The sequence below is a fragment of the Phyllostomus discolor genome, chromosome 3 (genome assembly GCF_004126475.2).
Source record: "Phyllostomus discolor isolate MPI-MPIP mPhyDis1 chromosome 3, mPhyDis1.pri.v3, whole genome shotgun sequence".
Taxonomy (NCBI): Eukaryota; Metazoa; Chordata; class Mammalia; order Chiroptera; family Phyllostomidae; genus Phyllostomus; species Phyllostomus discolor.
This window is the reverse complement of record NC_040905.2, coordinates 42,868,341-42,882,850: the sequence shown is the minus strand read 5'-3', so window position 1 is coordinate 42,882,850 and position 14,510 is coordinate 42,868,341. Positions and strand designations below refer to the sequence as shown.

General features: G+C 40.1%; 1 protein-coding gene across 5 annotated transcripts in view; it reads right to left on the bottom strand.

Annotated features, from left to right (window-relative positions):
• LOC114507636 (general transcription factor IIH subunit 2) overlaps nt 1-14,510 on the bottom strand; it is a 40,067-nt gene that overhangs the window by 3,184 nt on the left and 22,373 nt on the right. For 2 of the 5 annotated variants that reach the window (XM_028525563.2, XM_036020378.1), the window contains 2 exons: nt 13,069-13,180; nt 10,679-11,124 (listed from right to left, as the gene is read on the bottom strand). In XM_028525563.2, coding sequence (XP_028381364.2) covers nt 11,093-11,124; nt 13,069-13,180 — 144 coding nt within the window. In that variant the 3' untranslated portion in view covers nt 10,679-11,092. Of the gene's footprint in view, nt 1-3,418; nt 4,116-10,676; nt 11,125-13,068; nt 13,181-14,510 lie in introns of those variants that run through there. The other 3 variants (XM_036020380.1, XM_036020381.1, XM_028525555.2) reach the window with 3 other exon arrangements.

Below are 14,510 nucleotides of genomic sequence, written 5' to 3'. Positions count from 1 at the left end.
GTTCCTTAATAAGGTGATAATAAATATCCAATCTTATCCTTGACTTTGGCAGGAATTCTTCTGAAGTTTGACCACTAAGTATGATGTTTATTGTAGATTTTTACCGGATACCCTTTATGAGTTGAAAGAACTACCCTTTTACTCCTAGTGCCACTGAACACTTCTGCATAGCCTTAACTGGAAAAAGATCCAAATACACCAATATGTGGCAGGGAGGGGAAAAAATCCCCCAAGGAAGTGAATTAAAATACTGAGTGCCAAAAACAAACACATAAATGCATACATAGTTTGTGGGGGTGTAAAATAGTGCAATGCTTTGGAAAACCAGCTGGGTAGCATCGTATACAGTTAAGTATACATTTACCATTCAACCTAGTAATTCCATTCCTATGTGTGAAAAATGAAACACATGAACACACAGAGACTTATAATGGAATGTCATAGTAGCTTTATTCATAACGATCAAGAATCCAGAAACCATCTCCGCGTTCACTGGGAATAAACAAATGATAAATTATCCATGCAATGGGACACTAACATGCAGTATAAAGGAACAAATTACTGATACAGATAACATGGGTGAATTTCAAAAACATCATGCTAAGTAAAAGAAGCCATATGCGGTGTGCGATTCAATGCATTAGAAATTGTACAACTGCCCAAACTAATCTCAGTGATAGAAAGCAGAGCAGTGGTACCTGGTGCTGGAAGTCCTGGCAAGTGCTGACCGCAAAGGGGCCAGCAGGGCGGACGAACGTGTTCTCTCGGCTGTGGAGGTTGGTGCATGGGTGTGTACGCTTGCCAGAAGGCATCAAACTGTTCACTTAAAATGGAAGCATTTCATTGTATGCTAATTACAACTCAACTTGGTTTTTAAAAAATTCTTAGTGTACATACAAATCCACTAATGTTTAAAGAGAATCTAAAGAAATGACAAAGCAATTCCATGTTTGGGATTTGTTTTCTGTAAAGTTACCTGAGTTAATTTTTTCTTTTTCAGCTCAGTAGAATTCTATTATCAGGACCTGTTTTTAGGTTACCTCTGTACCTCTATAACAGAGGCGGTGGTTTTCAAACTTTAACATTTATCACAGTCACCTGGAGGATCTGTTAAACACAGGCTCAGCCCCAGGATTTCTGATTCGACAGGTCTGACAGGGCCCAAGAATCTGCATTTCTAACTTGTTCCCAGGTGATGCTGCTGCTACGGGTCCTGCAAGTCCAGGCATAACCCTTAAAATCACTGACCCATAAAAGATTCCTCTTCCTCCAAAGAGTCAATTCTTAACATTAAAAATTGAAACTGAATTATCCCCTAAGACGGATATATCCTAAGAAAGCCTGACACCTGTAAATTATGACTCTCTGTCCTGATGATAAAGAATGGAGAAGAAATCAGCTGGGCCCAAGTTTGTAAACCGGTGGCCCGTAATAAATTTTATTTAACCTGCACGGTTTTTAAAAATTAGACACCAACATTTAACACTCAGGAGAATTCACTTAAAACTCCAATTTTTCAGTTTCTCTCTCCCTTTTAAAAAATATGCTTGATTTTAGAGATCTGGCCAAGATGGAGGCATAGGTGGACACACTGTGCCTCCTCACACAATCAAAATTAAGGACAACAAAAATTTAGAAACAAACAAAAAAAAAACAACCAGAACAGACAGAAAATTGAACTGTACAGAAGTCCTGACAACCATCTATCCTAACCGGTAAGAGGGGTGGAGTCGGCGGCAGACAGAGAGTGGTAGTGGCAGGAAAAAGCGGTGACTGGCAGACCCGGGCTCACAGGGCGCATGTGGCACCTAGCAGACCCTGGTGGCAGACCCCAGGGGAAGGTGTGGACATGGGGAGGCAACGAGCAGACCCAGTGAGGTGCACAAGGCAGCTGGCTGTCCACAGTCACAAATTTGTGTGCAGATAAACCAAGTGAAAACGGGCAGCGAGACAGACAGCACATCCCAGGGCCCCAGCGCTGGGAAATAAAGCCTAAAAGGCACTGACTGAAAACACCTGTGGAGGTCAAGGCGCCGGGAGAGACTCCCAGCCTCTCAGGAGAGTTTGCTGGAGAGGCCCACAGGGTCCTAGAACATACACAAGTCTACTCACCCGGGAACCAGTACCAGAAGGGCCCAATTTGCTTGTGGGAAATGGCAGAGGGGACTGAAATCCGACAGGGACCAGAGCAAGCACCATTGTTCCCTCCCTGACCCCGCCCCCACATACAGCGTCACAACCCAGCAACTGGGTTGCCCCACCCTGGCGAACACACAAGGCTCCGCCCCCATATGTAACACCCGGGACCAGACCAAAAATAAATAAATAAATAAATGGCTCAAACAGAAGAACAAATCAAAGTTCAGAGCCAATACTTTTAAGCAACCAAGAGATACCCAACCTATCAGATGCACAGTTCAAAGCACTAGTGATCAGGATGCTCACAGAATTGGCTGATTTTGGTCACAAATTAGATGAAAAAATGAAGGCTACGCTAAGTGAAATGAAAAAAAAATGCAAAGGGAACCATAGTGATAGAAAGAAAATTGGGTCTCAAATCAATGGAGTGGAACAGAAGGAAGAAAAAGAAACATATGATCAGAAAAGAATGAAGAAACAAGAATTTAAAAAAATGAGGAGAGGCTTAGGAACCTCCAGGACATCTTGAAACATTCCAACATCTGAATTATAGGGGTACCAGAAGGAGAAGAGGAAGGGCAAAAAGTGGAAAAGTTATTTGAACAAATCATAAAGGAGAACTTCCCCATTCTGGCAAAGGAAACAGACTTACAGGAAGCTCAGAGTCCCAAAGAAGTTGGACCCAAGGAGGCACACACCAAGGCACATCATAATTACATTAGCCAAGGTAAAAATGAAGGAGAGAATCCTAGAAGCAGTAAGAGTTACGGGGACAGTAACCTACAAAGGAGTTCCCATCAAACTGTCAGCTGATTTCTCAAAAGAGACCTAACAGGCAAGAAGGGGCTGGAAAGAAGTATTTCAAGTCATGAAAGGCAAGGACCTACATCCAAGATTGCTCTATCCAGCAAAGCTCTCATTTAGAATGGAAGGGAAGATAAAGTGCTTCTCAGATAAGGTCAAGTTAAAGGAGTTCATCATCAACAAGCCCTTATTATATGAAATGTTAAAGGGACTTATATAAGAAAAAGATAAAAAAATATGAACAGTAAAAAGATAGCAAACTCACAGTTATTAACAACCACACCTAAAACAAAAGCAAACTAAGCAAACGACTATAACAGGAACAGAACCACAGAAATGGAGATCACATGGAGGGATAGCAACAGGGGAGTGGGAGGAGGAGAGAGGGGGAAAAGGTACAGAGAATAAGCAGCATAGATAATAGGGAGAAAATAGACAGGGGGAGGGCAAAAATAGTATGGGAAATGTAGAAAAAAATATGTTTGATTTTAGAGACAGAGGAAGGGAGAGAGAAACATTGGTGTGAATGAGAAATATCCACTGGCTGCCTTCCATAAGCACCCTGACCAGGGATCAAACCCTCAACCCAGGCATGTGTCCTGATCGGGACTTGAACCGCCAACCCTTTGGTATACAGGACAACACTCCAACCAACTAAGCCATACTAGCCAGAGCCAGTTTCCCTTTAAATATCAAAATACATGGCACTAGGAAACCTACATTCCTAGGAGGAAAAAATAAGCAGGGGCTGAGTAATGGTTACCTCCTTTAAAAAACTTTTTTTTTTTTTGCTAACAAGTACACATGTATAAAATTCAAAAGGTACAAAAGGACATAAAGAGAAAACTACATCTCTCTTCTAACCCTGGGCCCAGCATCTCAAGGCTGCCTCTTTTAGATGGAAGAAGTGCTCTCCAGACACCACCACTTTGCAGCACCCTGACCCCTTTTCACTTACTTGCCTCCTCTGCCTGGCCCCTTGACGCACTGAGTTTGCATCCAAGCCCATCTCACAGCTCCTCCTCTGCATGCCCACAGCACTTAGCATATTATTTGCACTTCCACACTGACTCCTTTACAGGTGTCCCTTCTAGGCTGGGAGGTTCACAGATCCACGAGGGTGGGGTTCATGTCCTCTTTTTGGTGTCTGTGTCCTACTACTTCCTAGCATCCTGTCAGATAGATAGCAGATGTACAGGTTTGCTGAGGAAATTAGTAACTGAACAAATTGTGTAGTATTTTCAGGGCTCTGGCCTTAGGTGTAACTCAAACAGCAATTTAGTCGGGTGAAATCAAGAACTTAAATCCCTTCAGGGCCCATGGGAACCCCCAGTCCACCTTGTAATAGGTCTCCCCAGAACAGCATTAGAGAACACAGAAAGAAAATAATGAATCTTTTATTCTTAAGAACAGGACAGTCCCGAGGCTGCTTATTCAGAAGTGTGACAATCTCCCGTGCCCTTTTGTTCTGTACTGTAGGCCTCACAAACTCAAACTTCTTACCCTTCTCCTAAACACTGCCACCCACTGAAGGCATGCAATTAGACCGCCCCACTTCCCAAGGACTGGCTGTATCCTTTCTTTCTCACCACTTAAAATCATGTCATGTTATGAATCTGGCAATCATTACAGAGATACAAACTGCTGAACACAGATGACCAGGACCATGAGGAAGTTACAAAATGTTGAGAAATCTTACACAATGTTTATGGTTCTTCTTTCCCACAGCCATTCCGAGAAGTCTGCTGTCCCCTCTCTGTTCTGATTATGGCAGTGGGTCACATATGGTTCTTAAATATAAGACTTACATGTTTTTAATCTAATCACCTTTCTTCTGCCTTTTGAAGGAGCAAGAGATTGTTCCAAGACGGCTGCCTGACCTGTGTGCTGCCCTGGGCCACGAGATCTGCCCACTAACCTGACCTGGAGCCAGTCGGATCATAATCGATGTTCCTTCTGACATAAACCAGTATTCCTGCCCTGCCTCCCACCGCATGCTGGCTTCTGGAACAGGCCATTGTCCTGACCTGGTCAATCACATAGAGCATTCACCTGTACCTGGGACTAGTCACGCACGAGTGCTGGAAACTATTGTACCTTGTTCTGTGTAATTCTTGGGCACCTTCTGAGCAGCACAGGGCCATTTTGTCTTGCAGCTGCTCAAAGATATGCCAACTATGTAAGTTTGCCTTAATAAACTCTTAATAAACTCTGAACTTACCAGTTCAGTCCAGGGATCTTTCCTGAATCTGCATACACTATGCCTTCCAACAGTACTGTCATCTTCACCTTGTATAGATGTAGCTCTTCTCAAGGGCAAGAGTCACAAAATAGAAACAGTTCATGTGTTGCCACATACAGGTGGAAAATGTATTGTTTGAACCATGACCCAAACAAATGAAAAGAAACTTTATTATAGTTCCCCTCCAACCTCCAGCTCCATACTTACCACCTTACTTGATGAACATGATTGTTTTTGTTATTATTCAGGCCTTCAACAGCTAACATTAGATACGTTATTTTCATTTGCTTCACCATAACTTCCCAGGATTCCATAAATTTTATTATGTTTGAACACTTTGTTTTCAAAAATTTAAACTACATAAAAATACTTAAAAAAATAATTTTCAGTCTCAGCACTGTGTTCATCTACTCTCCCACACCCCCACCCCAGCCAACACTTCTTTTTAACCCTTACCTAAGGATATGTTTTTACTGATTTTAGAGAGAAAGGGAGACAGACAGACAGAGAAACATCAATATGAGAGAGAAACATCAATTGGTTGCCTCCTGTATGCACCCCAACTGTGGATTGAACCCACAACCTAGGTAAGTGCCCTGACCAGGAACTGAACCCTCAACCTTCTGGTGTATGGGATGATGCTCCACCAACTGAGCCTCCTGGCCAGAGCCCAGGCAACCACTTTTATTAGCTCCCTGTGTACTCTCCCAGTGTTTCATTTTAAAAAACTAATTTATTGAGATAAATTCATATACCATACAATTTACCCATTTAAAGTGTACAATTCAATGGTTTTTAGTATATTCAAAGTTGAACAATCATCATCACAATCAATTTTAGAACATTTTCGTGACTCCTAAAAGAAACCCTGTGCTGTTAACATTCACTTATTTCCCCTAGTTGTTCCCAGTATTCCCTTACAATCTGTATGTTGGGAAGGTCCAGTGATGTCTCCTCTTCTTAATACTCGTATCTGAGTTTCCTCTCTTATTTTCCTTGGTCAATCTAGCTAAAGATTTGTCAATTTTGTTGAAGCTACTTTTGGTTTGTTTCATTGATTTTCTCCATTGTTTTCTAGTGTTTCTTTTAGCTAATACAAATCTATGTGTTCTTATTTTTCCTTCTTCCTTATGTAATAGGAAACATACTATACACCTCGAACACTAGTGTATTCTGAAGGATGTACAGCAGGTGGAGGAAAACAATCTTAAATAGATGAAATATGAGAAGAAATAAAGAGCCACAAAAGGGGGTGAATGATTACCTCTTAATAAACACTAATTAAAACAAGTATTAATGTCTTCTGAAACAGAAGAAATAAGAATATATAACAATAATAACATACAAGTGAGGAACGAGGTGAATGAGGTTAAATGTGTTATGTATGGGCGGGTAAAAGTACATCTTCACTTCAGATTGTCATGTTACGAATGAGTACTGAATAAACTCCTAATGCTCCCTCAGATTCCCCTGGCTATTTTCCTCTTCCCGAGGTGCTGCCTATCTCCCACTCCACACTGCTGCTGCCTTTGCCCAGCTTCCTGAGCAGGCTGGAGTCCGAACTGAAGACACCAAGCCTATCTGACCTGAGTTGCCCCTCTGCCTCCCAGAACTGGCTGCAATGTCACACCGCTGAGCATGAGATCTGGTTTCGTGAGAAGTTACCAAAGGACACAATGACACGGCTTTGTGTGGCAAACCTTAGCCAATGAGAAATGTGAGATGGGAGAAGCTGGGAAACTGCATTGCCTCTCCCTTCCTCCCTTCAAAGAACTGCTCACAAAGGCAGTCTCTCCTTATGAACCTTCTGGAGAAGTCCCACACTATAAGTGAACACACTTGCTGGGACACTCTTATGAGTCTTCACTGCTTGTCACCAAGCCTGACCACTGTGGTAACACACTGCATCAATTTTTTTCCCTTACTTTACTTCCTTCCCTTTTCTTCCCTACCCTCACTTTCCTACACCTCCCAAATAAAGGAACAATACTTTCATCTTTGTCTCAGGTTCTACTATCTTTTCTTAAGTATATTTTATTGATTCTGTTATTACAGTTGTCTCAATTATTTTTGCCCCTGTATCCTCTGCCTTGCACCCTCCCACCTTCCAGCATTCACCCCCTGACCCTAGTTCATGTCCATGGGTTGTACATATAAGTTCTTTGGCTTCTCCATTTCCCATACTATTCTTAACCTCCCCCTGTCTATTTTGTACCTACCACTTATGCTTCTTATTCCCTGTACCTTCTCTTCCCCCTCCCCCTCCTCACTGATTGAACTCTATTTGATCTCCATTTCTGTGAATCTGTTCCTGTTCTAGTTGTTTGCTTAGTTCGTTTTAGTTTTTGTTATTTTAGTTTCCGTTGTTGATAGTTTTGAGTTTGTTGTCATTTTGCTGTTCATATTTTTTATCTTCTTTTTCTTAGATAAGTCCCTTTAACATTTCATATATGCACTTCTTGAACTTGATCTTATCTGGGAAGCACTTTATCTGCCCTCCCTTCTAAATGCTAGCTTTGCTGGATAGAGTTATCTTGGATGTAGGTCTGGCAAAGATGGAGGAGGCAGAGGTAGAAACACTTAGCTTCCTCACACAACCAAAAGGAGGATAACAACCATTTTAAGAACAATAAACAACCTATTTAAAAACATAAAACAAGAAAATCAAACTGAATGGAATTTCAACAACCAAGAAGTTAAAGAAACATTCATCCAGACTGTAGGAGGGTAGAGACAGGCAGCTGGGCAGACAGGATGCACAGCAAGGGGGTGGACTGAGCAGGCGAGGAGGGGCTGGCTGACTGGTCAACTAAAGACTCAAAAAACCCCTGGCTGTAAAATTCTGTGGGGGTTGTGAAGATGGGAGAAACTCCCAGTCTCACAGTAGAGGTCATTGGAAAGTAGGGCTACAGTGGGGCAAGTGAGTGGCATTGTTCCCTCTCTGAACCCTCCCCACTTACAGCACCACAACACAGAAGTGGGTTACCCCAAACCAGAAAATACCTAAGGCTCCTCCGCTTACAACATAACAGGCACTCGGAGACAAAGAAATATGGCCCAAATGAAAGAACGGATCAAAGCTCCAGAAAAAGAGCTCAGTGATAAGGAGACAGCCAACCTATTTGATAGAGAGATCAAAATACTGGTAATCAAGATGCTTACAGAATTGATTGAGTTTGGTCACAAAATGAAGGAGGAAATGAAGGCAACACAAAGTGAAACAAAAGAAAATATACAGGGAACCAACCATAAAGGGAAGGAAACTGGGACTCACATTCTACTTTCTAGAGGACCCAAGTTAAGAAATTTATGTGGGCTGTAATTTCTAGGGTCACCACTAAAAGAATCAAAATAGAGTATATAATTTTCCAAGCTAGTTGAGGAAAAACCTAGAATGGTAGAAAAGAATCAATCCAAAAAAGGCAAGAAAGAAAAGAAAGATAAAGATGGAATGGTTGAAACAAATAACATAAAGTGAGACATTAGATTTAAACCCAAATATATCAGTAGATACATTTAATATAAATGGACTAAATGCTTCAGTCAAAAGATAGGCCAAATTAAAAAGAATATGAAGTAAAATGTATACACTTAAAAGTATTTAAAATAAATCTAATTTTCATAATGAATTTTAAGTATTAAGAAGTTTTCTGACTTCCAGCAAGATGGAGGCATAGGTGGACGCACCGTACCTCCACGCACAACCAAGATTGGAACAACAACAATTTAGAGGCAGTATAACACCCAGAACTGACAGATAATTTATCTGAATGGAAGTTGGACAGCCAAGAAGTTGAAATAGACCCATTTATCCAGACTGGTAAGAGAAGTGGAGATAAGCAGCCGGGCGTGGGTCTCAGGGCGCGGAGAACAGGGAGAACTGGGCACATAAGGCAACTGGGGAGCACAAGATCGCAGCGGGTGGACCCTGAGTACGCAAGCAGCAGCTGGCAGACCCAGTGAGGCGGCGATCGTGGAACAGGGCAGAGCGTGCAACCCAGGATCCCAGAGAAGGGACTGAGGTCCCAGGAGAATGGAGCTACCACCTTTGTTCCCTCCCGCCCCTGCCCCGTCATACAACGTCACAATCTAGCAACTGGGGTGCCCAGCCCTGGTGAAAACCTAAGGCTCCGCTCCTCACCGTAACAGGAGCAACCTGACCAAAAAAAAAAAAAAAAGAGAGAGAGAGAGAGAGAGAGAGATGGCTCAAACAGAAGAACAAATCAGTGCCCCAGAACTCATCCTTTTGAGCAATCAAGAGATAGCTAACCTATCAGATGCACAGCTCAAAACACTGGTGATTAGGAAGCTCACAGAATTGTGCTCTAATTTGGGCACAAATTAGATGAACAAATGCAGGTTACCATAAAAGAGATGAAGGAAAATGCACAGGAAACCAATAGTGATGGGAAGGAAACTGGGACTCAAAACAATAGAGTGGACCAGAAGGAAGCAAGAAACAACCAAACAGGAAGGAATGGAGAAATAAGAATTCAAAAAAATGAGAAGCTTAGGAAACTCCAGGACATCTTTAAATGTTCGAATGTTCCACACATTCGAACATCTTTAAATGTTCGAATGTTCCAACATTCGAATTATAGGGGCACCAGAAAGGGAAGAGGTAGAGCAACAGATTGAAATGTATTTGAACTAATAATAAAGGAGAACTTCCCCATTCTGGCAAAGGAAATAGACTTCCAGGAAATCCAGGAAGCTCAGAGAGCCCCAAAGAAGTTGGACCCAAGAAGAAACACACCAAGGCACATCATAATTACATTAGCCAAGATAAAAATGAAGGAGAGAATCCTAGAAGCAGAAAGAGATAAGGGGACAGTCACCTACAAAGGAGTTCCCATCAGACTGTCAGCTGATTTCTCAAAAGGGACCTTACAGGCAAGAAGGGGCTGGAAAGAAATATTCCAAGTCATGAAAGACAAGGATCTATATCCCAGACTACTCTATCCAGCAAAGCTCTCATTTAGAATGGAAGGGCAGATAAAGTGCTTCTCAGATAAGGTCAAGTTAAAGGAGTTCATCACCAAGCCCTTATTATATGAAATGTTAAAGGGACTTATCCAAAAAAGGAAGATAAAGAAAAAACATGTATAGTAAAAGGACAGCAAACTCACAATTATTAACAATCACACCTAAAGCAAAACCAAAAGAAACTAAGCAAACAACTAGAACAGGAACAGAACCACAGAAATGGAGATCACATGGAGGGATAGCAACAGGGGACTGGGAGGAGGAGAGAGTGGGAAAAGGTACAGAGAATGAGTAGCATAGATTGTAGGTAGGAAATAGACAGGGGGGGCAAGAATAGTATCGGAAATGTAGAAGCTGAAGAATTTGTAAGTATGACCCATGGACATGAACTAAAGGTGGGGATGTGGAGGGCAGAGGGTGTACAGGGTGGAGGGGAGTGAAGGGGGAAAATGGGACAACTGTTAATAGCATAATCAAAAAAAAAGTAAAAAAAGAAGTTTTCTAACTAATCAAACAGCACAACTCAGGAAGGCTATTATTCAGAAAGATTTCTAAGGGTAAACAGTTTCTTGCACTATTGTAGTATATTGTGCAACTCGAAAAAGAAATTTAAAGGCCAAAACTAACAATCTTAGATCACCATCTTTATTTCTGTAATCTTAAACCAGGATTTTCTTTACAAATGTAAAAAAGAAAATTCCTCCTTAAGCCTAATTAGAATATTCACCTTAACCTAATTAATTATGCAAACAAAACCTAAAACTGTAGAAAGCGATAAAGTAGCCAAAATAAGGCACTGAATATTTCTTTCATACACAGTGAGGGTGTGTGTCTAATATATCTCTAGTAACTTTTCAGTAGGTGACCACTCGTGACCTTTCTTCTGAGTCGGGTGTGGGAAGACAGAATACTCTGCTCATGTTAAAGGCATCTCCTAGGAGCCAGTGACACCTCTGCTGACGGAGCAGAAGGAAGAAGGCAGAAGGCAGCAGTTACCTAGTTACCTAGAGCTGAAACCGGTTTGCACAGAAAGACTCATTTAGGTATGACTCTTGGGAGAAAGATTTGTCACTCTGGTCACACTATGTTTTTTTTGTGTGTATGTGAGTGTGAACACTGTTAAAAATACACATTCCTGGGCTCCATCCAAGATTTATTGAATAGACTCTCCAGGGTGGGATTACACTGTCTTTATTGGTAACATACTTCACTAATAATTATTATTTCTAAAATCATGAATATCATAGTGAAACTCGATCTAGAATGACTGAACTTAGATTTAAAATAAACATACTTTTGCTATGGAGACTTGATTCACTCTCACCAGGGTAGACCCTGAAAAGAGCTCTGCCTCTAATGGTGTATCTGCATTCAATCAGAAACAGACCTCATCATACTTTCTCACCTAAGTTTTTCTGATGACCTAGAGTGGGAAAGTTAAAGAAGATTAATAGTCCCTGGGTATGAAGCTCAGTGAGGCTGACAGGGATAGACACCACAACTTTCTTTAGCTTAAACTATTCGGTAAGTCAGATACCCAATGACCAAAATAGTGGTATTAGATATACTCCACTAAGTTAAAGTTTACCAATTACTACAGAAGAAGCTTTAGAGTAACAGGTTTAGTATATGAGAGTGAATAGGTAAACAAGACCTTTTCCTTCACTGCATGTGAATCACCTTCAGTTAAGCTTTCTAGCTCTATTATGTGGTAACGGATAAAGGTAGGAATGTTGACTACAAGTTTGGGCAACTTTGCTTCTGGCAAAAATGACTCCTGATGACTAAATTGTAGCTGGACTGAATGCACTATTAATAATCTGATAAGAACCTCATGCCCCAGGCTTTCCTGAGTGTGGTGACTCTTAAAAGCAACATGTCCCTTATGGGGGACATGGAAGTTGTGTTTATGGAACTATTAGAAGAGATCTTGGATCCTTGAGGCCTATGGAGGAGCTCATCATCGTGCACCTAAAATGTGCTGGCTGCACTGCTACAAGGGCTTCCACTGGCAGCCTGCTGCTCCTATTTAATATCCTTTGGAGTGAACTACCATACATGGCCATAGTCATCTTGTGAGTTTGAATGTCTAAGCCTAAAAAGATCCCTGTCAGTTACAGCCACAAATAACTTCAAGTGCATTAATTATATAATTACATTCTGATGGTTTAGTTAAGTCAAAAGAGACCCTTTGCCCTGGATGGCGTAGCTCAGTGGATTGAGCATGGACTGTGAACCAGGTATCGCAGGTTCAATTCCCAGTCAGGGCACATGCCTAGGTTGCAGGCCAAGGCCCCCAGCAACTGCACATTGATGTTTCTTTCCTTCTCTCTCTCTCCTCTCCCCCACTTCCCTTTCTAAAAAAAAAAATAAATAAATAAATAAATAAAATCTTAAAAAAAAAAAAGATCCTTCATGCGAGTACGGCAGTATATAATTTTAAATGCATTCATTTCTTAAGTATTGATTAATTTTCTTCCTACATTGAATTTACACTTATACCTAATTTTCTTTTTACACTAAAAATGAATAAAAATGAGTAAGTCATTGAAATTCTGTATTTAATTATCAAACAATGAAATTATCACATCAATTTAATCATTATAATTAACTTAAATACAATAATGTAAAATGACTGAAAATGTTATAATTCAAAATGATAGAAAACAAAATTAACTAAAAGAAGTACTGTTGAATTCCAGGTATTTCTGTGATGACACAAATTTTAAAATTTAATAAAATATTACATTTTTTTTGCAAAAAGGTTCTTAATTAGATTTTCCTTTTAAACTGCTTTTCATGTTTGAATGGGAGCTTCTTCTAAAGAATCATTTTAGTTACAGTTGCAAATTTCTCTTTAACACATTCAATGTGTGCTATGTGCTGGAATCAAATACCTGAAGGAGCTGGCGTATTATGAATACAGCCAGGACAACAGTGGAGAGAGTCATGAACGAAAACATCACAGTCCACACAGAAAACACTTTGGCACACAGTACAAACATAGACCTGCAATGGAAAGAAGAAAAATAAATGTCAACAGCAGTTTCGAAAGTTAAGCAGAGCATAGCTGGAAGACACTCAAGTTGCTTTGCTCTTTCGATTTTCTTATATCAATTTTTCCCACCTGCTTTATTACTTCCAATGTACTATATATTTTCAAATCTAAGTCAATTTTATTTGCAAAAAAAATATTCCTTAGAAATGAGGGAATAACTTTGTTTTTGAGTCCTTGAAGTCTTTTGTCTTATAGGATACTTTCAATTGTGTCATTTGAACTAACTGGCAAAGACACATGAGCTTGAGATTAGTGCTAGTTTTGAATGCTTAAAAAGTCACCTGACTCGTTTAATTAAAAAGAGAAGCACAACAATGTAACACACATTTAATTATTCTTAGGGAATGAATGATCTCACAATCACAAAACCTGTATTATCCTTTTAATTAAACCAGTAAAGAATATGACATGCCCTGGTTGGTGTGGCTCAGAGGACTGAGGGCCAGTCTGTGAACTAAAGAGTTGTCAGTTCAATTCCCAGTCAGGGCACATGCCTGGGTTGCAAGCCAGGTCCCCATTTGGGGGCGTGAGAGAGGCAACCAGCCAATGTTTCTCTTGCAAATCAAGGGTTTTTTCCCTCTCTTTCTCCTTCCCTTCCCCTTAGATTTTAGAATTTTTTTTAAATCTAAAAAAAAAAAAATCCTGTCAAATAATTCAAACAGTTTCGGTGAGGGTGAAGCTACTGACATCAAAGAGGCAAGTGAAACAATACAATTGTTTCATAAAATGTGAGAGCAGAATAAACAAACAATCCTTTCCACTAATATTTTATGTACTTTATAATGTATAGTTTTAAATATGGACATGTAACTAAATTAATAAAAAAATTAAAACTAGACCATTATCTATATTATTAGTGTCTTTATGTAAGTTTATACATTCAAACTGGCCCCCTTCAAAAATTTTAAAAATATTATCTCATTGGCAAAATGAGGGAATAGCCTCTGGTCTGTGGCCACCTTAAATGGTAACTTCACTTCAAAATGGGTTATGACAGAGCCTAAAGCACAATAAGAAAAAAAAACACTTAACACTTCAAAACAAAATGCAGTTTTAGCTTGCAAACTGAAGACAGTTTAAAGTACTAAAATGTCTTTGTAGCAAAATTAGAATGCAGAATTACAAAACAACTATTTAAACTATTGTACTACCATTTTATCTCTGCCTACTGTTATACTTCTGAGGAACAACCTGATATGAGTCTGGTCTTCAGGAATTTACTAAAAACTTATACTACTATTTTGTCAATATTTCTTGTACAATATTTAATATTTAGAAGGA